Source organism: Babjeviella inositovora (genome assembly GCF_001661335.1).
Source record: "Babjeviella inositovora NRRL Y-12698 unplaced genomic scaffold BABINscaffold_2, whole genome shotgun sequence".
Classification (NCBI taxonomy): Eukaryota; Fungi; Ascomycota; class Pichiomycetes; order Serinales; genus Babjeviella; species Babjeviella inositovora.
Window position 1 is genome coordinate 1,733,103 of NW_017566839.1, and position 23,192 is coordinate 1,756,294.

The following is a 23,192-nucleotide window of genomic DNA, read 5'->3' on the forward strand; positions in this document are numbered from 1 at the left end:
ACTATAAGCTATTTCTCGACACGTTCTTCACCTTCCAACCTCAAATATCGGTGGGATTGGTTCGGCTTTATAACACATCAAACGTGATCATCCCTCTTCTGCTATCCAACATCTGTGGCGCATATTGGGCTATGCATGAAATAGGTGTATACATTAGCATGGCCCCCAACAATTGAATAATGTATATACTAAACATAAACATTGCTCAATTAAAAACCTCTTAAACCTCTTAAACCTCTTAAACCTCTTAAACCTCTTAGACCTCTTAAACCTCTAAAACCTCTTAAATCTCTAAAATTTTCTAACAAATATATCTTTCCCCCCTGGGGCTCTCCAACTTTCATATCGGACTAACATCAGTTACCGTATTAGGCAATTATAATCCTGCATCCTTCAACATACTACACAACCTAAAAATAACTCGCGATTCCGCAGAACAGTGAACGAAAAATTTCCTTTTCTCCCAGATCCGATTTGGTCCATCACAACACCCAATACATCTTGTCGATTACAGTTTAGTATAAACCTACTAGCAACATTTGGATATATTCCTTCCCCGTTCAGTAACTATATTGCCAGGTCCAAATTTACCCGTGATACATTCAGTGTACACCTGAACTAAGCCAAGAGGCCATATCCTAGTAAACCTCGATTTATTTGCACACCATGGCGTTTGGCGACTTTTACGACATCTGCAACAACGCAGCCCTCCCGCTCTGTGCGGTGATTGCCAATTCGGCCAGGTACAACAATATGACGCAGGGCGTCACGTTGCCGTTTTCTGATTCAGGCATTTTGCCGATGTGCTACGCCAGAAACGTCGACTTGGCCAACACGATCATTTTCCAGATCGGGAACGCGTTCATCCACTTCGGCGCCATCATCGTCTTGCTCATCATTATCTTCAATGTGCGGGCCAAGTATACGGCGATCGCGCGGAACGAGATGTTGTTCTTCTTCTACTCCTACATCGCCTTAACCCTAACGTCGTTGATCGTGGATTGCGGTGTTGCGGCACCCGGTTCCACCACGTTCTTGTATTTTGCGGCGGCGCAAATCGGCTTTGCGGGCTCTTGCTGCTGGTCGCTCATGTTTTCCGGCTTTCTCGGCTTTCAGTTGTGGGAGGATGGTACCAAGCGCTCTATGTGGCTGATGTGGATCTCCTCCTTCGGGATCTTTGCGCTCAACTTCATCATGGCGGTCGTCACCTTCAACCATTTTGCGGGCACCACCGTGAACAGATCCCACACCATGGGGTTGTTTATTGTGATGTACGTTTTGAACGCTGTCTTCATCTTCATCTACCTCATCTGCCAGATCTGTTTGGCTGTGTTTAGTTTGGGCAACTTGTGGGCGCTCGGCGCCATCGGCTTGGCCGCGTTCTTTCTCATTGCCGGCCAGGTGCTTGTCTACGTTTTCAACAAGACCATTTGTGAAAAGGTCGACCACTACATTGACGCCTTGTTTTTCGGCACCACCTGTAACTTGTTTGCCGTCATGATGATCTACAAGTTCTGGGACGTTATCACCAGTGAAGACACCGAGTTCTCCGTCTCTCCCGTGAAAAACCCGCAGTACACCAGTTTGGCCGGTGGCATATACGGTGGCCAGAACTCCCGAACCGCCTCCCAGTTCTTTGATGTTCCGGACGAAAAGTCTTACAACGGCTACGAACAACGCTGAGTTGTCTATGGGGACCCCGCCCCGATAGCCTCTTGCTAATATGCGTCACGGCACTGAGTTTCTAGGGCATCCTGCGCTAGCCGGGGCCCTGGATCCAACATAACTAGACCCAGAAGGAGGGCTGGAACTAAACCAGGCATTTGCTTTAGTGCCAAGTTTTATATACCCTCAAGAGTGATATGTAGGGTTACAAGGAATAAATATTGAGAATTAACCGTACGCCTGTTATCAAATAAAATACTTAGTAAGCCATCAGCCCACGATATATCGGTTTTCCCAAAAGAACTGGATACTGCCCGCCCCGCAAAATCCTCTTTCTCCATTTTCTACATAAATTCAAAATACGTTACTCATTCCCGTCTAATGGTCGACCTTTAAGGAAAAATCAATGACACCGGTGCCCTGATGGATGGACGACGTGGAGTAGATATCAATATCGTTACTCAAATAGTCGCCCAAGTTGTTAATGTTCAAGCCACCGGAGCACTCCAACAAGAAGTTAAGCCCTGACTGTTCATACTTGGTCTTCAATCTCTTCCCAACCTGCTTCAACTCTTCGGTGGAGAAGTTATCCAACATGATGATGTCAGCACCGTTCTCAATCGCCTCCTCGGCGTCAGCCTCGTTGGAAACCTCGATCTCGATCTTCACGGCGAAGCCACCGACTTCGCGGGCTTTGGAGATCGCATGGGCAATCCGCCCGTCACAGGCCCAGATGTGGTTATCCTTCAACATGATCATACTCGACAAGTCGTAGCGGTGCTGGTCAACACCCCCGACAAGCATGGAATACTTTTCCAAGATGCGGAAACCCGGGGTGGTTTTGCGGGTCCCGGCGATGATGCCCTGGTAGTTGTGTTCGAGAGAGCGGGCCTTGGAAAGGGTCTTGTAAGACTGGGTCGCAATTCCACTCGAACGTGACAAGATGTTCAACGCGGTTCTCTCGGCAATCAACAAGTTCTTCACCGGTCCGGTGACTCTGGCCACAGCCAACTTCTTCACGTCGCTGTTCGCGGTGGTCAAGTATTCACCCTCGGTGAACAACCACTCAACCTCCAAGCCGCACAATCTGAAAACCTCTGCCGCAAACGGAACCCCAGAGAGAATGCACTCGCTGCTTTTCATGAGCAAGGTGGCGCTCTTGACGGCATCTCCCACGACGTATCCGCCGTAATCAAAGGACGGCACGTCCTCCTGTAACCATTCATGAACCTGTGTGGCCCATCTGCCATTTACCGGGAGGAGGTTGGCGGCCTGGATGACGTGGTTGATGCGGGACTGGGTGCTGGACATTGCGGAACAATTGTTTGGTTGTGAAATGGTTAGAGGAAGTGTGGGGGGATCTCAGCGAAACTTTTCACTGGGAGGGGGCTACTAACGTCCAGCCTGCCGCACACCTCCGGGAGTCACGTGTTACGATGCGGCATGCACCCCGGGTACCCCGGGTTTATCGACAAGAAAAGCGAGGTGGGAGGTCTGTATGGGAGGATTGAACCTGGCTGTTTGGTTATGTTTCGGCATTCGACTATACCATGGGAAATAGAGTTGTAACAAGGAGTCTGAATGATGGACCTATAGCAGATCGATGTCACATCCCTGAGATCTAACCTAGTGTGGAATAAATGACACACGCACGACCCGCAAAGGCTAGGAAGGATACCAACAATCTTTATATACCGGATAGATGGAAATGCACGGCTGTATCGTTTGTATACAAAGTTGGGCAGATCTCCAGCCCTTCTAGCACTTTATCTATAAAATTCGACGATGCTGTCAGAACCAACGCCCAAAGAAAAGAGCATCTGGCAGTCGCTATTGGACTCCACGGATGAGGCTTCTCCAACGCGATCCTCGACCAAAAAGACATTGTTCCTTCTAGGGGGCGATGAAAGCGCCCAGGCCTTGTTTGTGGACAACTACTTGTGCAAGCTCCATATCTCCGAGAGAGCCAATACCGAGGCCTCGGTAAAGGTGAAACACCCGGGTTTCTACAACGAGCTCGGGGTGTCGTACCACTACATCCAGTACTTTCTTTCCAGTACTCCAAACTACCAATCAAAAACCGCGCTCGAACTTATGCTTCACTTGGACGTATACGCGGTGGATCAGCGTTCAATCACACGGTCACCAAGCAACATTGCTGCCATGCTACGAGAGGTGTGTTGTGGGAAGGTCCGGGATTTGTTGGTGGTTCCGCTTCTAGATTGGGCCCTGAATCCACAATCCTTCTTACAAGACCTCCGCCAGAGCATCCATGGGGTTGTGGCACCGATTTTTGCGGAGCATAATGACGTTTCCCTTCGTGCCAGAAAGCAGGAAATGGACATTTTTTTCAGCGATAGCGTCGATATGTACCTTTCAAAAGACTTGCGGGACATGAAGCTCCTGGAAGCTGCCGACTCTGATAACCAGGGACGCCGCACCGCGCTGTTTCCGTGCAATATGCTCCTTGTGGCGGTTAATGCCGAGGACACTGAGCGTGTGGAGCGCGTGTGGAGCTCCACTATTGTCGAGTATATTCAGATCGTGTTGCGAATCGCCTCCCTTGCGGTAGGTGGATCTCTTTGCTACTTGCACTCGCAGCCAACCTTGGCCCGGAATGTGACCCAATTCAACGCTTTGATGCATCATTTACTAGGAGTGAGTCTGACTTTCCGTGAGATCCAGGCGGTTAGCAAGCCAGAGCCGGTCTTGAGCGAGCTGGAATTGATCATTCCCGTCGGCTGGGACTCACTCCGAAAAATGGGCATTGCCGTCCTGGAAAGCCCTCAGCTCGACCAGATGATCGGTGAGACCAGCGAAGCGTCGCGGTTATGGGTGGATATGGTAACCCGGGGTGAGGCAAACAGTCTTTCAGAAGCATATGCCGGATTTGTTCCAGGGCTGACTGACATGGCGACACTGCCAATCGAAACGGTTCCCGACAACCAAGTTCAGCAGAGCAACCAGGAACAATACCAGAGCTTCTTACACAAGCTCTCGCTCATGGCACAGAGTTCCGCTGCCGATTTCTTACCCGCCAGCGACATAACCGAGACCGACGAACACGATATATTACGAGAAATTTCGGAGCGCCGGGTAGCCGGGTTTACCAGCACACCAGATGAGCATTCGAAGAGCGACAAGGAGTTGGCGGCGGGCTACTTTGACAAGTTGGTCACCAACAGCGAGATTTAAATGTTTAGCGTGTTGCCAGAGAGACTTGTGGCACTTTCAATGGTGGCAGGTGGAGACTCGCTCTCCCCCTAGATTTGATCGAGAGACAATAGAAACCTCGTTTATTGCTTTCCGAAAAGTCACCAAGATCTGATAAAGCATTAACCACTTGCCAAGGTGATGCAGCTACTTTTTCAATTCTCCCGTCGAAAGCCATCGGTATCCTGAGAGATATCATACAGGTGACGATCTTGAAGCAATAAATGCATAAAAATATCACATACATGCCTCTGACTTCTTAGCTAGAGGTACTAAAATTATACACCACACCCACTCCGGAGGAAAAACTCCAAACGCTTGAGAGCCGCAGACCCCAAACAGCCTCCTTACCTCGTATAGGGTAGATATCGATACATAACGTAGGCAATAAGCCAGCACCTTGATCGCAACCAATAACACACCTACAAAGTCAAAAACTTTTTTTTTCTAGAGCATCGATATTTATAATCAGGTGTTTATGCCCAACCAAATGCGGCAAAACGCGATGCTGCCTGTTTTGGACGCGAACGTGATCGAGAGATAGTCAGGACACAATGGCTTACAGGGGTCCAACCTCCCAATCTACATTATTATCTTACTCCGGAGTCATTCCCCGGATATCACTAAATCCTTCACCAATCCTTTGCCAATTCTTTGCCAATCCTTCACCAATTCTTTACCAATTCTTTACCAATCCTTTCAGCACATTGTCATACGCGTGTCCGGTATACTCACGTTTTCTTTTTCGGAAAAAAATCAAGCTTGACGCCCAGCTTTGCCGTTGAAGCGTACCACCAAAACTTGCCGCCATGTCCAATGTCGACAACTCGTGTCTATCCTCGAAAGGCACGTCTACCGAGCAGGACGTCCATACGCAGGTCGCCAGACTCAGCCTTTCCCAGCCCGACACAGACCGCCGCGAAATCGCGTCGTATCTCAGAAACATCAAGGCCGAGAAAGCGCTAAAAAGAGAAACGGTTGCCAACCCCCCCACCTCCACCAGGTCAATCACTACAATGAACGGTTCAGCCAGGTCTCCCGTTCCACATGGAGCTTCGGCTCCTGGAGGCCCCGAAACTGCCTCTGAAGCTATGACCAAACCCAAGAGAAGACGCTCGTCTGTACAATCGCTCAGCGCCACGCGCAAGAAAAAATTCTTGGTACCGCCCACGATCAAATACGATCCCAACTATGCCAGAAAAAAGATCTCGGTCAGCGACTTGCGCGACCTCATCCTTCACATGCTCTGCGAGTCGTACCTGAACATCCCACCGCCCACTTGGTGCACCGTCACCAACCGCGCGCAGATCCAACACGTGGTTTTTTTGTTCGTTCCGGGCTTGCAGCCGCGCCACTTTGGCCATACGGACTTTGTCAAGACCGTCAGCCCTCAGCGCGTCGCGCCGCCGTGCGAGCCGCGTGAGGACATGCCGTTTTTTCGCGCCACCTTCGACACCGTCTGGCCCGTGGTTGCGCCGGGCAGCAAGGAGACGCTCTTCTCCAGCATGCACGCATTGACGAACGTCCCGCTCACAAAGAAGGAAAAGGACAAGTTGAAGAGGGATCCGGCGTCTACCAAGCGCTTGGTGTTGCCTGATTTGCTCATGACCCATGGCCAGATGACCGCCAATGAGTATCCGATTCATTCGGAGATGGGCCCCGAGGGCCCCAAAGCTCATGGTTGGGTCGAAACGGTAAAGTTCTTCCATGAGGGCTCTCATACCTTTGCACTCGACTGTGAAATGTGCCTTTCCGCGTCCGGGAAGGTGTTGACGCGAATTTCGCTTGTCGACTTTAACGACAAGGTGCTCATTGACGAGTACGTCAAGCCCGCGGAGCCGATTGTGGACTATCTCACCCGGTACTCGGGGATTTCAGAAGCGATTTTGGCCAACGTCACCACCACGTTGGCCGATGTCCAACAGCTCTTGCTCAGGACCATTTCCGCGGATGACGTGCTCATCGGTCACTCGTTGGAGAGCGATTTGAACGTGTTGAAGGTGACGCATCCGAGAATCATCGACACGTCTATCGTGTACGAGCACGTGCGGGGGCCGCCGGCTAAGGCGTCCCTTAAGCATCTCGCGTCAAAGTATTTGAACCGCGAGATCCAGAACAACGGCATACACGGGCACTCGTCGGTGGAGGATTCCCAGGCGTGCATGGACCTTGTAAAGTTGAAGTTGGTCAGCGGTGACGCGTTTGGACGCAATGTCAGCGATATCTCGTTGTTCAAGAAGTTGCATTCAGATAAAAAGCGCCCGAATCGCAGCTTGGTCTTGGACGGCTCCAGTGTTCGTGCCGGCGCGCCCACTAGCGCTGAAACCCGCGTCAGAGTCGCCTGTGACGATGAGTTGGTGTCCGAGTTGCTTGCCAACATCGAGAAGTATGACTTTGTCTTGGGGAAGCTCCGTGATATTGAGTATGCCAGCAACTCTCCGGAAGGCGTTGCCTTTGACAAAGATCTTTTTCATGAGAAGATTGCGGCTTTGGACGCCCGTTTGAGCGCACTCTACGCCAGCTTGCCGAACGACACCGCGTTGCTCATCTGTTCGGGGAACGGTGACGTGACGGACTTGGTGCGGATCCAGAACCAGAAGCGCGACTTTCAGCGGGAGAACGAGCCCAAGCGCTGGGACGAGGTCAAGGATGTCTGGAACCAGCAGCACTTGGAAGCGTTAAAGCGTGCGACCGAAACCGCCAGAGACGCAGTATTTTTTATGACCATGAAAAGTGACGGATCGCTGCCTGAGAGCTCGCCGTCGCCGGTAGACTCCAGAGAATCTTCGCTTACTATGTTGATGGATAACAAGGCCGGATCGAGTTTGAGCATCGATGAAGTTGTGATTGGGGAATAAAAATGGGTATACACAAGAAAAGAAATGGGCGTACAAAGAGAAATGGATGTTCCAAAAGAGAAATAGATGTTCCAAAGGAGAAATAAACATGTTCAAGAGGACGAATGAAAAACGTATTGAGAAAGCCATATATAGCAAGTGGAATATAACCAGTGATTGCAGGTGTTAACACAAGGGGGTTTAGCAATAGATTTTAAGCACAAACTGTTTTATTTAATGGATGGCGTGGTCCCGAAGTGACCGCTAATGATGATTTCGACATTCCCCTGGAATGTACCAACTGCGCATGTTTGCTTTTATTAGATTTTTGAAAGGATATTTCGTTTTACAAGTTCTAGGAGTCGTAACAGTCGCTTTACGCAGTTCAAGCCAAATTCAAACGGGTACATTCGCATTAACCGATGTTAGTAACAGAATATGGATACCGATACAACCTACGGAGATGATTCATACCAGATTGTACCAAATGATGCACATTGAAAAACCACAAAATGAATGTTTATTCTTTACAAAACACTCAGACCCTCTAACATAATTATTGATAACCCCCTATAACACACTAACACTTACTCCATTTTGACATCACCATCCACATCAGCTTGTGGCGTGAACACGACTGGAGCGATAGGAATGTCTGCGGTTTCAGATTTCACGCCTTCAAGTTGAGCATTCGATGGCCCAGAAACCGACTCATCAACTGGTTCAGTCGGCTCGGCCAGCTCAATAACAGGCTCAGTAGTTTGCTCCGCCTCGAAAGGCTCTTGGATAATTGGTTCGGAAGTTGGCTCCACAATCGGATCAACAGTTAGCTCCGCAGCCGGTACAACAATTGGACTAGCACTCGATTCCGCAATCGACTCTGCAACTGGCTCTGCCGTCGCCTCAACCGGTTCCTGGATAGTTGGTTCAGCAAATAAAGTCTGTGCCTCTTGGGTTTCGTGGGCCACATCAGCCTCTACGACTGTTTCAGATGCAGGCAAATCCACATCCATAGCCTCTTCCTTCTGCTCAGCCGTGGCCACATCTGGTACCTCAGTGACAGCACTCAGCGCTTCAACCACAATTGGCTCTGGCTCCACCTTTTGTCCCTCTTGTGCATCTGTGGAGCTCGAGAAAATAGTGTTACTTCCGCCAACGGCGCCTCTGATATCCGCAGCAGACAAACCGTCGCCAGCCGTCTTCTCGGCGGTGTCTTCCACCACAGAACCGTACCGGTACTGGGACAAGTCGAACGTGTCGTCGAGCGGGCTGTCAAAGTTCAAAGGAACGGGGGAGTCGCTGCGGATCCAGGATTTGATCTGAAAAGGGTAGAATTCCGTAGGCGGCACGCTGCCTGGGAATTGGGAGCTGTGCTTTGCTGCCGGCTTGGCGGGATAGTTCCAGTCGCGCACCCAGTGGGTCTCGCTAGTCGGGCGGAATTCGGGTGTCTGTGTGCGCGACGTGAGGTTGCTTTTTGACAAGTTTTGAATTTTAAAGTTAGTTGCCATGGTGAATGGGTGTGTGGTTGATGGGTTATTGTGTTGGTGGGTTTGAGTTGGTGGGTTTGTGTTGGTGGGCTTGAGTATTTGAGTGGGTGAAAAATAGGCGACGCGTCTGGTTGTGGAACTACTTTCGGGCAATCGGGGGTGCATGCTTAAAATTTGTAGTGTAAGCTACTCGGTATGTTTACGAACAATTAAGCACAATAGGTAATCTGACTTTTAGCTTTATTGCATAACCCAGCCTGGGTGATAGGTAATTATAATACAAGTAAGCGCTACACTGGTAAGAATGAGGTAAAGACCTAAACCCATTAGTTTTATATCCTTAGTAAGAGAAGCCAAATACCAGAGATAGGCCGAAAGAGCGATCTCCAGTCAACGGAGAAGGATTTGAATGACACAAGCTAGTCTTCTCCCACTATCTCCAATGTGTTTGGCATTCCCCTAAACATAATGTCTATAATACAGTGGATATTGTAAAGCTACCCTGGTTCTAATCGTGCAGTATTATGTCTCTAAAACCACCTTTATATGACCACATCCCATGTTTATGTGCGTGAGACGTAAGCATGCCAGTCAACTGCGGAATACTATAAAACAAACCTGATACCATTGGGCTGCGATATTAGATATCGCTGTAAGCCCACCTCAACAACGGTCTACGTGCTTTTAAAATCGTTAACTTCATAATATTTCTAGACTTTCCCACCAGTCTCAGATTCCCACACGCGACGTTCACAATGGCTCCTGTTACATCTATGGTTCCTTCGGCTTTGCCTCTGGAATCACTATTGGGAGGATGGACCCCGGCGGCGCATCTACCGTTGGCAATACAAACACCGGAACCGGAAGCCCTGCCCGCATCCTTGGCAGCCTTGATCTCATCTCGCTTATCATACAACGGACACGACTTGTTCGTCTTGATGTGCCCTGTGGCCCCGCACGTTGCGCACTTTCGTTGCGTATTTCTCCCCTTCCCGATCCCCTTGTTCGGGTTCTCCGGCTTCTTCGACCGCTTCGCAGCCTTGGCCTTGGCCTTTTCCAACTTGGCAATCTCCTCGAGCAACCGCTTCTTCTGCTTTTCGTTGATCTCCGCATCATTTGTCGGCTTGATATCCTCCACGGCCGTGTCCGCCAATTTTTTCTCATCCAACATCTTTCTGCGCTTAACATACGCCTTGATGATTCTTGGATCGCGAACGGTCTCTGTTACACGTTGAATGACGCCGTTTTCGTCCTTCACCCGCCGACTAATACGCAAGATTTTCTGGTCAGTCAGCTCCTCTTCCTCCCGTGGCGCCTCCTCTTCCTCATCGCTCACCTCGGGGAACTGTGCGTACTGCTCGTCGAGTTCTTTCTCGTTATTAATCGACAAACTATGCTGCTGGGAGTACCACGTGCGCGCGATCTCTTCATCATACGCCTTCTGCTGCGACGCCACATTATAGCTGTGTCCGGGAAGTCTGTTTTTATCATCTTTTTCCTTCTTCTCCTTCCTCTCCTTCCGCTCCTTCTTTTCCTTCTTCTCCTTCTTGGGCGTTCCCGGATCCTCGGTGATGTCTTCCAATGATTTAAAGCCACCCTTCATCGACGTCTTGAGGAAGGAGAAAGCAACCCCAATTCTGGACGGATCCCCGTCGCCGTGGAGCTGGAGCATCGCCTTACCCTGCGTCGCGTTGATGAAGTTTCTAGTGGTGTTCCATGTGGCCAACTGCTCCTCAAGCGACTCCTCCTCCTTTTCCTTCTCCTTCGGCTCTTCCGACAGAAGATCCACCTTGGAGTAGTACCCCGAGTCCTCCAACCGCTGCTGACCCACCTGCATGTATTCAAGTAACACCACATCCTCAGGCGTCATCAACGTCCGGATCTCATCCTCCGACGGAACGTTGTTATTATCGGTGCCCTTGATCTTCCAGTAGCCCTGGTCCACCCCTGCCCTCTGGTACTCCATGAACTCCTTCAACCGTTGCCGGTTCTGCATATCGTTCTGGTCGGGAAAGTGCGTCAGAATGTCCTTCACCAAGAGACGGTTGCCCTCCGACTGGTTGAGCACGCGGAACACCACCATCTTCAAGCGGTGTTTCGCAGACGTGGTCACCCTACGCGAATGCGGACTGGGAATCTCCACCAGGGGTAACGTCTGTCCGACCGCAAACAAGTGGGGAATATTGCGGAGGTAGTAGCGCTGGGAGGAGCCGCAGCCCAGTGAGCGGATGAGCATGAAATCCGACGGCAGCACGTCTTGTTTGAACACCGGCGCGCGGGTCATCCGGTTATACAAGGTCGGAACGACGTTTCCGGGCTCGACAAACCCAAAGTTCCAGAACGGCGAGCGGTCGGCGTTGCCCAATACATGGGTCTCCCCGACGGGGAGTTTCGGTCTGGAGGTGTCATCGGCACCGGTCTTGCGGTAGTAGTTGATCACCTTGGAGCCCATACCGAACTTTGACAACAGGAGCGGAAACTCCTCGGAATACTCCATCAAAAACACGTTCGCATTGTCCCCAAGCGTCAAGTCGCCCGTGCGTGCAAAGAGCTCCTTCGTTTCCCGCCCCTTGTCCTTCTTGCGCTTGCGTAGCCGAAGCCGGTGGAAGAGCATAACCGTTCCTGGGCGCACCGCAAATTTGGGTCTGTGGAAGTGGCGCATCTTCTTTTTGTCCAAGCGGACCTGGTAGTACGGCGATTGGAGGCGCAACGCCGGCACCGCGTGGTCGAGCGAGAGGTTTCCGAGTGTCGCGCGGATCTTTTTCTGGTAGTTTTCCTTGAGCAGCTCATACGCGCGGTCATTGGAGACATCGAATTTGTGTGCGAGATGTTTGTCTGTGGAGGGGATTGCGGCCTTGGCAAAGGTGTCAGCCTTGTCTCTCTGGAACAGGTTCGGATCTTTAGTCTTTGCGGCCCCGAGACTATGGAACAACAAGTGTGGGTCGTTGAGGTCCAAGCGCAATTGTAGGTTGGTGAGACTCAAATTCCCGTCAAAGATCATATCTTCTTCATCCTCCCAATCGTTTACGCTATGAAGCTTGATCTTCTTGCTCGGTGGTTCATTAGATTGCTCGCCGGAGACAATCGATTCATCCGCATTGATAATCTTGTCATCGTCCCAGTCGGTCACACTCAACGTCAAGTCGTTGGGGAACGCCTCCGTACGCTTCTTGCGCGCAGGTGTGGGGTCTGTGCGCGCGGTCTCGTGTGCTACCGTAACTACACGTGGCGCAGGCGCCGAGAGCGCGGACATCGCCGCTTGGTGAAGCTGCTTTGCAATGTGCGGCGCAGATCCCTTGAAGAGCCGGCGGTGGTCCACGTCCAACTCGAGCGTGAGCTTGGTCGGGATGAGCGGCCGCGCGGGCCGTTTAGGCTGCTGGAACGCGTACTTCACGGGTTTTGGTCCAAAGTAGTCCGACATTCGCAAAATCGTGTTCTTTTTGAATGTGGGATAAAAGAACTTGAGCAACACCAGTGTTTTGTGGCGCGCCTTGCGCTCCAACAGTTCTTGGATTGCCTGTTTACGCGCGCGGAGTTCCATCTCCATAGCCTTCTTATCCGTTGCTTCCAGATCCTTCGGTCCTTTCTTCTCTGTAAAGGTATCTAACTCCAAGCTGCCCAAACCGGCTTCATCGGCGATGGCGCCGCCAAAAAGGTCGCCTTGGTCTGGAACGGCACCCTCCTTTGGCTCTTCATCCACCGCCGCTTCGGCCGCTAAATCCGCAAAGAAATCATCCTCGTCATCCTCGGATTCCTTCTCCCCGTCGTCAGCGGCTCTGGCCTCTGGTTCCTCGTCGTCCGCGAGTTCGTCCTCGTCTTCGAAGTCAATGGCATCTGCCGCGTGCTTCGTCCCGCTAATGTCTTTAATGATTTTGTCCACATTGAACGACCCAAGGCCGTCGTTGAGCACCGAATTGAGCGCTGCGTTGTCGTCAGCCATGGTGTGTGGTTGTGGGTATGGGTGTCTGGAATGGCAAATTTTGTTGTTAAATGCCTGACGCTGCGAAAAATGCAGGTGAGCGCGTTTCGATCGAAGGTATTAAATGTGAACAGAACCCCACCTATCGGGATTGAATGTTATCGAACCGGTTATATTTGTTATCCAGTAAATTAATTTTGAAATAATAAATCCGAGATATCGAAGGGGGCAAGTTATGGTGCAAAAATCATTGGTCGATGGGCACTGTTTTTATAGTATGGGTTGGGTAGTGGTAAAGGCACGACTGTGGTTTGAGTTGAGCCACCATAGTGTACCTATGCTTTAGCCTTGTGTTTATCGCTCTTTGCTACGTAATGCGGACCCGATCTGGGAGGCCGACTGTTTTATACAATGAGCTATGATCCTTACTCTTTAACTATGTATAATCGTGAATTTCACTATTTATAAGATCACCACTGCTGGTAGACGTAGATTAGACCCTGTACCATATGCCCATCATACCTGCGGGCAGTTTGACAACACCTGCTTACCCCAGCGGGGCAATGATTTTCTTTCTTCTGGGATGCAATCAATAACAACAACATCAGACTTCGAAGTTCTCGAGCAAACAAGACTTATCCTTAACAGCCACCCTGGCTGCTTCTAACGCCATGCGGATCTTTACCCCAAGCAGATCCGCCACGTCCCTTGAAGGGGCATAAACGCTCACCTGGCCGGGCCCCTTGCCCGCATCCTGGTGCCATTCAACAAAGACATGTTTGTACGGGGCTTGCAGTCGAAGTGCGTCTACCTTTTTCTGGAGAAGCGGGGCTTCGGTCTCAGAAAACGTAAATATTAGTTTGTTCTTTCTGTAGTTACGGAGCTCATCAATCACCCTGGACCGCAACTGCACCACTGCTTTGTGGCTCGGTCCGTTGAATAACAAGAGCTTTGACGGACTACTGGAGCCAGCACCGGCCTTCAGTGCTGCGTGTGTGTATTCAACAGAAGTATCGGTGTCCGTAAGTACTCCTTGGTCCACAAACGAAAGAATCGACCGGGAAAGGGCATCGGTCGTCGGAAGCACTAGGGAGTGCAACGGAAAAGGCTGTTTCTGCTTCTCTACGGAAGCATTTCCCGAGAGATAACAGCGTCGGGGGTTACCGAGCAACTGTGGGACTCGAGTTACATACTTCGAAATACTCGAGAACTGTCGAGACACCAAACTTTGAAGCGTGGTGCGAGCTGTCTGTGCTTTTAGCATGTTTATACAGCTGTTAAATGGGTAAAACCGGCGAGGAGCCGTTGGCGGGACTACGTCGGCAAAGGCAAGCTGAGTCAACCGATCCTAGCAAGATTGGCGAGGCCGTTAGTGCTGCAGGCGAAGGAGAAAAAAAAAGGGACAATCAGCGGATGACGAGCTTAAAGTGATTTGTGAATCCAGAAGTAGCGTCCGTAAACATAAAATTGAAAGAGATGGGAGAAAGAAGTGGATTGGACATGGGCTTGAGAAAAAAAAAAGTCAAGGCCAACCAAGGTACATGCGTGTTCTCTGCAGGTCACTTCTGGCCCCACATCTCATTTCCCCAGAAGTGAGGATATGTTAAGCGGGGAATTACACAAAGAGGTCTAAAATGCGGTTTGCTCAAAACATACGATTTGCTCACCAGAGTGTTTAAACCAAGTTAACCTGGGAAGCCAAAAAAGAGCCAGGCCCAAACTACAAGGATAATTTGAAACTTGGACTGTTAGGAAAATACCGTACTCATTTCTCGTGCGGAAGTGTTGGATGCTTATTTACACTCCGTATCTCTCCCCCGTTCTGCGCCGTTGAACCGGGCTGAGCCGCCAAGAGAAAACCTAAATCTACAATTGACGTAAACTCTGATGACCAAAAAGTTCAAGTATGGCCCGAGAGTTAACGATACGAACAGCCAAGGGTACGGATGAAATGGGTTGCGGTTTGGGTGTAACTTGCATTGCGTGTAGGCCCGGATCCGAAAACGGATGTTGAAGTTCGGCGAAAGACAGATCTTTCGGGGCAATACTAGCTCGACGGTGCGGCGAAGAAGCCGCGAAAAGCAAGAGAGCTGGTAGACAATAGAATCTAGGAAATGTTTAGGTCCTTAACGTGCATGACACTGCCTCCCAGCTTCCGATTCATACTTCATAATGACTACATACCATTCGGTCTGTCCTCTGGCACCCCCAAGTGATATATCCGCAGCATACTCAAAGGTCAGCCATCGCTACTGACAGATACGCTGCCATGCATCCCACACAGCGAATGAGAGTTTGTTCTTAGCTGGTTGCGTTCGACCAGGGCAGCCAATTGTAAGCCTTACGGAACTTCCAAGATGCATGGATAAATAGCCAGCAGCTTTTGCGACTGAATATACTTTATTTCCGACAAGTAAATACCCCGGGTAGCAGCATATATGCCAGACCTTTACGGCTCGACTGATAGCTCTCAGTAGCCCACAACACAGACTTACACGTTAATTTCAGCACACTTATCATCTTAGTTGCCGAAAAAAGAAATTACAAACTCCGATCCTCCAATAAAGCTTACGACGCTTGCCGAACGCCTTCCGCTCTCCTGTGCGCGACACGCTTTTAACCGGCACGAGGCCCTTACCCGATTACACACAGATGATTGCAGGACCCAACTAAAACAGACCTTTCCACTTCGCTTCCGCCCGAAACCGCTGAAGACACCCAAAAGCCACGCTTTTATATCTGATTAAATCGCATTTCTTGCTAGTATTTGCCACCCATATACCCTGGCTTACATCCTTTAACTTCCCAACCCCCCCTTGCCTTTTTGCTCAGTTCGCCGAACACTCCGCCGAGGCCCTACATCTAAACCACATCGTCATCTGATTGAACCACTGGTCACAAAAGCTTTACCGCTGAAGCTTCCTATATCCCCGCCTCAAACCGTGCTACAAACACTGCTGTCTCTACTCACCCCATGACTCAGGTATCACGCATCTCGTGCGTCGAATGTCGCAGACGGAAGATCAAATGCAACAAGCTCAACCCATGTAACCAGTGCATCAAGCGAGACATCATGTGCGACTACCCCAAGAAGTTCCGTCGAATTGATATCGACAGGTTGGACCACATGGTGATGGAGGAGGGTTCCGGCGACGCCGGCGAATACGACTCGGAGGACACCGGCGAGTACGCATCCTCCTCCGGCCAAAAGACGTCGCCACACTCGTTACAGGTGATGCTGTCGGGGCCAGCAGACCGTGATGAGAGGCTGGTGCTCTTACGCAAGATTAAGGACTTGGAGAAGGTGATCCACAGCTTGGACCAGAATAGTCACGACGTCAACGACCCCACGATCAACTGTTACCAGGGCAAGTATTACGGCCCCACGTCGGCAATTTCCATGTTGAGCGACTTTGCGTCGACATTGGGCCCGAAGGCGTTCATTTTTGAGAAGAATCCCAATTTCCGTGCGGGGGGCCGCAAGTTGGAGGTGCGCAACTTTGACACGCCGTCCAAGAACAATACCTCCATCTCGTCACTCAAGAAGTTGATTCCGAATTTCCACTTTGACAAGCAGGAGAATCGCCAGATCATTGGCCGGTTGGTACAGCGCTTCTTCCAGTTTGACTGCTCCATCTTCTTCGACCAGCAGCACGTGATGAACTTGGTCACGGAGCAACTGATCCGCACGGACGAAGAGTTCATGGTGGTGCTCATGATCTTGCTCACGGCGATCAACCGCGGCGGTAGCGATGCACTGGAAGACCCGTGCGGCGCCGACGAGCTCCGCGAGTACGAAAAGTTCATTCCCAGCCTCATCTCTGACTTTAACGTTCTCAAGAAGAAGTCGCTGTTGTCCGTCAGCGTTATCATGGCCGAGTTACTCCTCTTTGAGTTTTACTTCTACACGCTCCGCCTGGAGATTGCGTGGGCCACGTTGTTCAACATTATCAGTTCGTGCTACTCCTTGGGCCTCCACATCTTCACCGACGATTCGCGGCGCATGTCCGTGTGGTGGGCCGTCAATTTCTACGAGTCCTTGCTCTGTCTGATGCTTGGACGCCCCAACCCTGTCAGCGCGGAGTTGCTAGCGTATCATAGCAAACAGGTGGGTGCGTCCGACCGCTTGCGCTGGCGCGTGGACATCACCATGTTGGGCAAGGAGAGCAACGCGTTGCTTCTCCACTCGATGCAAGAGGTGGATTATGCCAAGGTCCAGGCGTTATCTGCGCGCTACGACGAGGCAATTCTGCACGTCAAGGCGTACGTAGCGGCGAAGCCCCAGGACTGGCTCCGACGCACGGACTTGGTGTTGCTCTTGACCAACCAGGCAAAGCTCCACCAGCCATTCATGCGCAAACAGACGGAATCCAAGGCGCGGATCTTTCCGCTCGTGGCTGACTGTATCGACCAGGTGAAGGCCATCTTGTCATCTAGGGCAGCGGCCTTCTCCAACAAGCACTTCCGCTCGATCTGTCCCTTCGGCGACTGCTACTTCTTCCAGTCGCTCGCGGTACTGTTTACGTATCTCTCCTACACCAAGTGCGTCACCCCGGACGTACTCCAGTTCCAGAAGGAGTTGAACTACGTGGTGCACGAGTTGGGCGAAAAGTGGATGCACAAGATTGTGTACATTGCGCTGGTGGTGAATGAGTCCATCACCAATAACCTCAACGAGGAGTATTTCTCGAAGGCCAACGAGCAGCCGCACTTGGTGCCGTGGTATAATGTGAACTATAATGACCAGTTCTTCTTGCAGTTGCCCGAGACCGCCCGGCTCTTTGGCGAGATGGATGAAAAGGTGGTCAGCTACGTGACCGATAGCATATGTGACCAGAGCGTCGGCACTTGGGCGACTCCAAGTGGGTTTGGCTCTCGGCACAGTATGAAACCTACCGCCGCCGTCCCGCCGAACCAGGCCGGTAATGACACAAGTACGTCCATACCCCCGGTGTCGTACTAATGCGCTATCCTTGGGTGTTTTCTTGTCTTGTCATAGATTGCTCTTATGGCTTGTGCTTTTTTACTGCTGCTGGACGTGTAATTTTTTCTTTGGTTAATTTATTTTTTCGAGTATTCGTGTTTTGGATAAAAAAGATTGTAGATCAGAATAGTCCATACATTGTACAGAACCCCTGTATTGGTTGCACTGTCCGTGCTTAAGCCTTCAGCAGCATTTCTAGTTCATCGGCATAACCATAAATTACCGAAACGGACAGAAGCTTTATTTGTCCAGTATATACACATATCACAGACACCATATCCTGACCCTATTCATTGCCATTTATCCCTAAGCATCTAGAACGATCCAAATTAGTTCCTCCCATTGTAGCTCGGAAATCTATCGATGCAGCTTGCGGCTTTCATCACACTTCCGATGTCGCACTTAAATGGGACGTGCAATTCCCACGCGTGACATCTACGTCTCCGCAAAAACCGCTAGATCAGATCTATCAGACACCCGCTGAGTCATTCGCCATATATCCACTGGGTCCTTCCTATATCTACCACACTACACCTATTCTAAACTTAGAACAGCTATGCTGCTCAACCTCACATACAAATTCAATCGGTTCTTTGTGATCAACGACTTTGTGGAGTTTAGTCTCACGCTAGGAATCTTGCCGGTTTCGTTTCTAGCACTCCTCCAGATCGACAACACCTTATGGGTGACACAGGCATTGACGTTGAAACGAGCGAGGCAGGAGAGACTAAGAAAAAGTCTGGGGATGAGCCGTCCGATGGACGATGACGACGAAGACAATTTCAGCCCGTTTCCCCAAGAGGAGGAATTCAGCTCTAGTGATTGGTTCGAGCCGGGGGCCATGTGCGAATTCAAGAAGTTGACAAACAAAGTCTTGCAAGATCGGTTGATGATCCGCAGTTTTGCGCTCTTCCACAGTCTCGTGGATGTAGACGGTATTCCGTTCGCCAGCATTGAATACTACCGCTCCTTCGGAAGCGCCCATATTATCGACTACCTCACGCACTCTAAGACCGACCTCTTTGACGAAGCTAGCCCCGTTTCGTTTGACTTGGTAAAGTACGAAATGGATGATCTTGTTATGAAGAAGCGGGTGATGCGAGACGATGGAGGTGGTGTCTACCCCCGGTTTTGTCCTACTTTGGAGGAAGGCAACCAGCTTCTTTCCGACGCCATGCTAATAGCGATAGACAAGGCAACGCGAAGCCAGCACCTTACGATCCAGGATATTACAGGCCTCTTGGACCGGGCCGTACGGGAGGTCCATCTGTATGCAGCGGCGCACACGCCTTTCGTGAAGGTTGTGCCCAACGCCAGCGATAGGCTCTACGCACTTACAAATTTTCAAGAGGAACTAACGCCGGAAGACTGCCCTATTACGCTCTACCAGAACATTTACGGCGAAACGCCTTGGGCGTGGGTGCGGTGGTACGAGCGCGAGGTGGGTAACTGTAGCGAAAACCATTATCAAGATCATCCTCATGGTCACAGTCATATTGGCAGGCACCGTATGCGGAGGAAAAGGGGTATGAATGGAAGCGGATAATTAAATAGCGAACGCCAAGGCCAAACTTTCCTGGTCCGTAAACAAGAATTGAAATGACTTGAAATGATTTGAAATGATTTGAAATGACTTGATATTCTCTGGAGGCGAAAGCCACGGAATAGGCTCATGAAAAATAACGGTCAATGCGGATTAAGCTTGAGAGCGGTGTTGGTTCGCATCAAAAGTACAATCCTGGTTCTGCTACATCGATACAATTATTTCATTCCCCGATACTATGACCTAGATATCTTTAGACCCTGGCATATAATCCGCAGATGACTCCAACTCCGCATTCATGGGACTGGCCCTCCTCTCTTTGATTTTACATATCTCAGAGAACCTAACCTGGATTTACAATACCTGGATTTACCTTAGCTATATCCAACCTCTTTAAACCGTCTAACAGCCCAAGAAACTTGGCCCATTATACGTGGGGGCATGCCTGCAGGGGGTAGGTGGGGGCTACTGACGTGGAGGTTTAAACCTCTGACCGCCATAGAATAAAGCGCATTATTCTATGAGGGCGGTCCCTGACGTTTTCGCACCCAAATTTAGAGTGAAATAGAAGCATGAGAAAACTAAGCGAATAGTGTCTGAGTTGAATATAGCTCTAATTCAGGATCCCATTTCGCCCTTTGTAGGTTCCTTAACCTTTGCCTTGAAGTGTATATAGGCACAACATGTCCTCTACATTTATTTGTATGAAATATGACTGCGGGAAAACATACCTAAAAAAAAAATCCCGCATAGCTTTAGTCGAACCTGAGCTGCGTCACCAAACAAACGCCGCAGACAGGCCCCTGAAGGTTACACTGTAGCGAGGGCTTAGAACCTTGAAAGCGAAAAATTCAATTACTATCCTTTGCCAGCACCGTATGGCTAATATATACTGCGGCACGTAGAGTTGTATTTGATTCGCTGCTTGAATAGCTTTTGGTTGATTTACTCTTTCGGAGATACGAGGTACGAGTCTTGAAAAATTTTCAAGCTTATGACACATTATCATGCATATATGCACGGCGCAGTGTCGCGAAATGGACAAGCACCTGCCAGCAGGATAGATCACTCCTATGCGAAAGATGCCTGGAAAGCCAATAAAGATACTTCGGAGGGAGTAGTACGATTCAATGGGTATACCCGTGATTTGCCGTCGCAGGCATGTTAGTTATATCGGAAATGGAAGCCCGACGGGCTTTTAGAACGCAGTGGGACTTTTTCAACCGCTAAAAATGCACGCTCTCCAGCGCAACTTTTTTCGGCGCAGACATACGGCATCTTCAAGTTTTCGGGCCATTTACTTGGTTGCATGCATAAATGACGTAGGAATTTAACCATTTTTGATCGTTTCAATGCACTTCTACTAACCTTGGGGTTTTACGAACCTTGTCAGACATCTCCTTCTGAATATTTCATACGGAAAACCAGCAGAAGTATCGGCAGGCCGTGGGGGTTGAAAGTTGACGGTCGGAATGCTACTACCGTTGATGCATCACGGTGGCTATCTGACGCAGCTGGAACAACATGCATCAGAGTTCGAGTTCTTGATCAACATGCGGCGATAGCCTTAACCTACCAGAATAAACACTAGACCGATTAGAAAAAGAAAACAGAGACCAGGAAAAAGGAACGAAATATTTTCTCTAGCGGTGACCCTAGGCGGTATCGCTATCTTCCTCCCCGCGATAGACTCTAATCTGTTTCCGGTAATATAAGTAGATTGGATCTCCCTTTTGATCAGGAATATCAGAGACCCACCCCGAACACACAGCCAAGGATGTCGCCTCAAAACGAGCCAAACGACAGCGAGAAGATCAACTCGGCTGAGAACAGCCATGACTACTTCACAGACCTCGATCCGGTGTTATCCAAGAGAACCGCCGAATACAACATGGAATCTATCCGTTCTAATGTGGTTCCGATTCCAGAAGACAGAAAGCTTAAGCGTGACTTGAAGGCCAGGCACATGATCATGATTGCGATTGGTGGGGCTGTCGGCCCGGGTTTATTGATCGGTTCCGGGAGCACCTTGTACCACTCCGGACCGGGCTCCGCTGTTATTGCCTACGCCTTTGTCGGTATCTTGGTCTACGCCGTCATGGCCGCCATGGGTGAAATGGCCACCTACATCCCGCTTCCAGGTGGGTTTGCCGAATACTCTGCTAGATACGCGGACCCAGCCTTGGGCTTCGCTACCGGCTGGACCTACTTGTTCTCTTACTTGATCTCGACACCAAACCAGTTGACCTCCGCCGCCTTGGTTATGCAATACTGGGTTCCCCGCGAAAAGCTCAACCCCGGTGTCTGGATTGTCATTTTCATGATTATCATCTGGACCATTAACGCTATTGGCGTGAAATGGTTCGGTGAAATTGAGTTCTGGTTGTCTGCCTTGAAAATTATCACGATTTTGGGCTTGATTATTCTTTTGATTGTCATCACCGCTGGTGGTGGTCCGACCCACGAAACCCTTGGTTTCAAGTACTGGAAACACCCTGGTGCCTTCCGTCCAATGATTGGAACTACCGGTGCCGCCGGTAAGGTGGCTGCCTGGGTCAGTGTGTTGGTCAATGCCCTTTTCGCTTTCATTGGTATTGAGTTCGTTGTGGTTACCAGTTCCGAGTGTACCACTCCACGTAAGACCATTCCAAAGGCCATCAAGTTGACTTTCTACCGAATCTTGTTTTTCTATGTCGCCTCCATGTTCCTTCTCGGGTGCACGGTTGCGTACAACGACCCAGGCTTAGAGGCGGCCCTCGATGCTACTGCCGGTGCCTCGGCCTCTCCATTCGTGCTTGCCATTGTCAATGCCAAGATCCCGTACTTGCCACACATTTTGAACGCCTGTATCTTGATCTTTGCCCTTTCTTCCGCCAACTCTGATTTCTACGTGTGCACCCGTACCTTGTACGGGTTGGCGTACAAGAACCAGGCTCCTCGGTTCTTTTCCAAAACCAACAAGCAGGGGGTGCCGATCTATTCCTTCATGTTCTGTGCTGCGTTCATGTGTATTGCGTTCATGAACGTCTCTTCCGCCTCGATGACCGTTTTCAGCTACTTTGTTAACGTTGTTGGTATCTTTGGTCTTCTCGTGTGGATTTCCATGTTATACACCCATATTTGTTTCATGAGGGCGTTGAAGGCCCAGGGTATTTCTCGCGACTCCTTGGTCTGGAAGGCTCCGTTTGCCCCATTCTTCACCTACTTTGCGTTGTTCTTCTGCATTCTCGTGGCTCTCATCAAGAACTTTGACGTATTTGTTGGTAAGTTTGACTACAAAAACTTCATCACCGGGTACATTGGGATTCCTGTTTATTTAATTTGTATCGTGGGTTACAAGTTGATCATGAAGCCAGCCAGAGTCAAGGCGGCGGAGGCGGATTTGTTCACGTACAAGGACGTTGTCGACAAGGAAGAGGGCGACTTCCTTGCTCTCCAAGCGAAGAAGAGAGAAGAGTTTGGTCTCAGCAGAGGCCAATGGTTCTACGAGACCTTTTTGGCCTGGTGCTTCTAAGCCCATACCCCTTGTAATATATCCATGAGT

At 50.1% G+C, this 23,192-nt stretch overlaps 9 protein-coding genes across 9 annotated transcripts; 5 read left to right on the forward strand and 4 right to left on the reverse strand.

Moving 5' to 3' along the window:
* Positions 1–484: 484 nt before the first annotated feature.
* Positions 485–1,711, forward strand: CHS7 (Chs7p; the record flags this gene model as incomplete). Its single annotated transcript, XM_019131093.1, has 3 exons — positions 485–763; positions 791–1,574; positions 1,612–1,711. The coding sequence occupies exons 1-3, from the start codon at positions 667–669 to the stop codon at positions 1,709–1,711; spliced, it is 981 nt and encodes a 326-aa protein (XP_018987471.1). The 5' UTR covers positions 485–666.
* Positions 1,712–2,043: 332 nt separating this feature from the next.
* On the reverse strand, positions 2,044–2,976 carry BABINDRAFT_165632 (nicotinate-nucleotide diphosphorylase (carboxylating); the record flags this gene model as incomplete). The annotated part of the gene is made up of 1 exon (XM_019130353.1): positions 2,044–2,976. One exon carries the CDS (start codon positions 2,974–2,976, stop codon positions 2,044–2,046), a length of 933 nt encoding a protein of 310 aa, XP_018987472.1.
* Positions 2,977–3,450: 474 nt separating this feature from the next.
* BABINDRAFT_165633 (uncharacterized protein) lies at positions 3,451–4,860 on the forward strand (the record flags this gene model as incomplete). The annotated part of the gene is made up of 1 exon (XM_019130354.1): positions 3,451–4,860. The coding sequence occupies one exon, from the start codon at positions 3,451–3,453 to the stop codon at positions 4,858–4,860; it is 1,410 nt and encodes a 469-aa protein (XP_018987473.1).
* A 1,109-nt stretch (positions 4,861–5,969) lies between these two features.
* On the forward strand, positions 5,970–7,736 carry BABINDRAFT_33398 (uncharacterized protein; the record flags this gene model as incomplete). Its single annotated transcript, XM_019131633.1, has 1 exon — positions 5,970–7,736. The coding sequence occupies one exon, from the start codon at positions 5,970–5,972 to the stop codon at positions 7,734–7,736; it is 1,767 nt and encodes a 588-aa protein (XP_018987474.1).
* A 380-nt stretch (positions 7,737–8,116) lies between these two features.
* On the reverse strand, positions 8,117–9,223 carry BABINDRAFT_12186 (uncharacterized protein; the record flags this gene model as incomplete). The annotated part of the gene is made up of 1 exon (XM_019126946.1): positions 8,117–9,223. The coding sequence occupies one exon, from the start codon at positions 9,221–9,223 to the stop codon at positions 8,303–8,305; it is 921 nt and encodes a 306-aa protein (XP_018987475.1). The 3' UTR covers positions 8,117–8,302.
* An 889-nt stretch (positions 9,224–10,112) lies between these two features.
* On the reverse strand, positions 10,113–13,052 carry TAF145 (Taf145p; the record flags this gene model as incomplete). Its single annotated transcript, XM_019131411.1, has 1 exon — positions 10,113–13,052. A coding segment is annotated over one exon (2,940 nt), but the record flags the coding sequence as incomplete, so codon positions are not given.
* Positions 13,053–13,558: 506 nt separating this feature from the next.
* Positions 13,559–14,520, reverse strand: BABINDRAFT_160324 (uncharacterized protein). The gene has a single exon (XM_019128168.1). It carries the CDS (start codon positions 14,383–14,385, stop codon positions 13,726–13,728), a length of 660 nt encoding a protein of 219 aa, XP_018987477.1. The 5' UTR covers positions 14,386–14,520; the 3' UTR covers positions 13,559–13,725.
* Positions 14,521–16,095: 1,575 nt separating this feature from the next.
* BABINDRAFT_165638 (uncharacterized protein) lies at positions 16,096–18,084 on the forward strand (the record flags this gene model as incomplete). Its single annotated transcript, XM_019130355.1, has 1 exon — positions 16,096–18,084. The coding sequence occupies one exon, from the start codon at positions 16,096–16,098 to the stop codon at positions 18,082–18,084; it is 1,989 nt and encodes a 662-aa protein (XP_018987478.1).
* A 577-nt stretch (positions 18,085–18,661) lies between these two features.
* BABINDRAFT_6756 (uncharacterized protein) lies at positions 18,662–23,162 on the forward strand (the record flags this gene model as incomplete). Its single annotated transcript, XM_019132504.1, has 2 exons — positions 18,662–19,546; positions 21,420–23,162. 2 exons carry the CDS (start codon positions 18,662–18,664, stop codon positions 23,160–23,162), a joined length of 2,628 nt encoding a protein of 875 aa, XP_018987479.1.
* Positions 23,163–23,192: the final 30 nt, after the last annotated feature.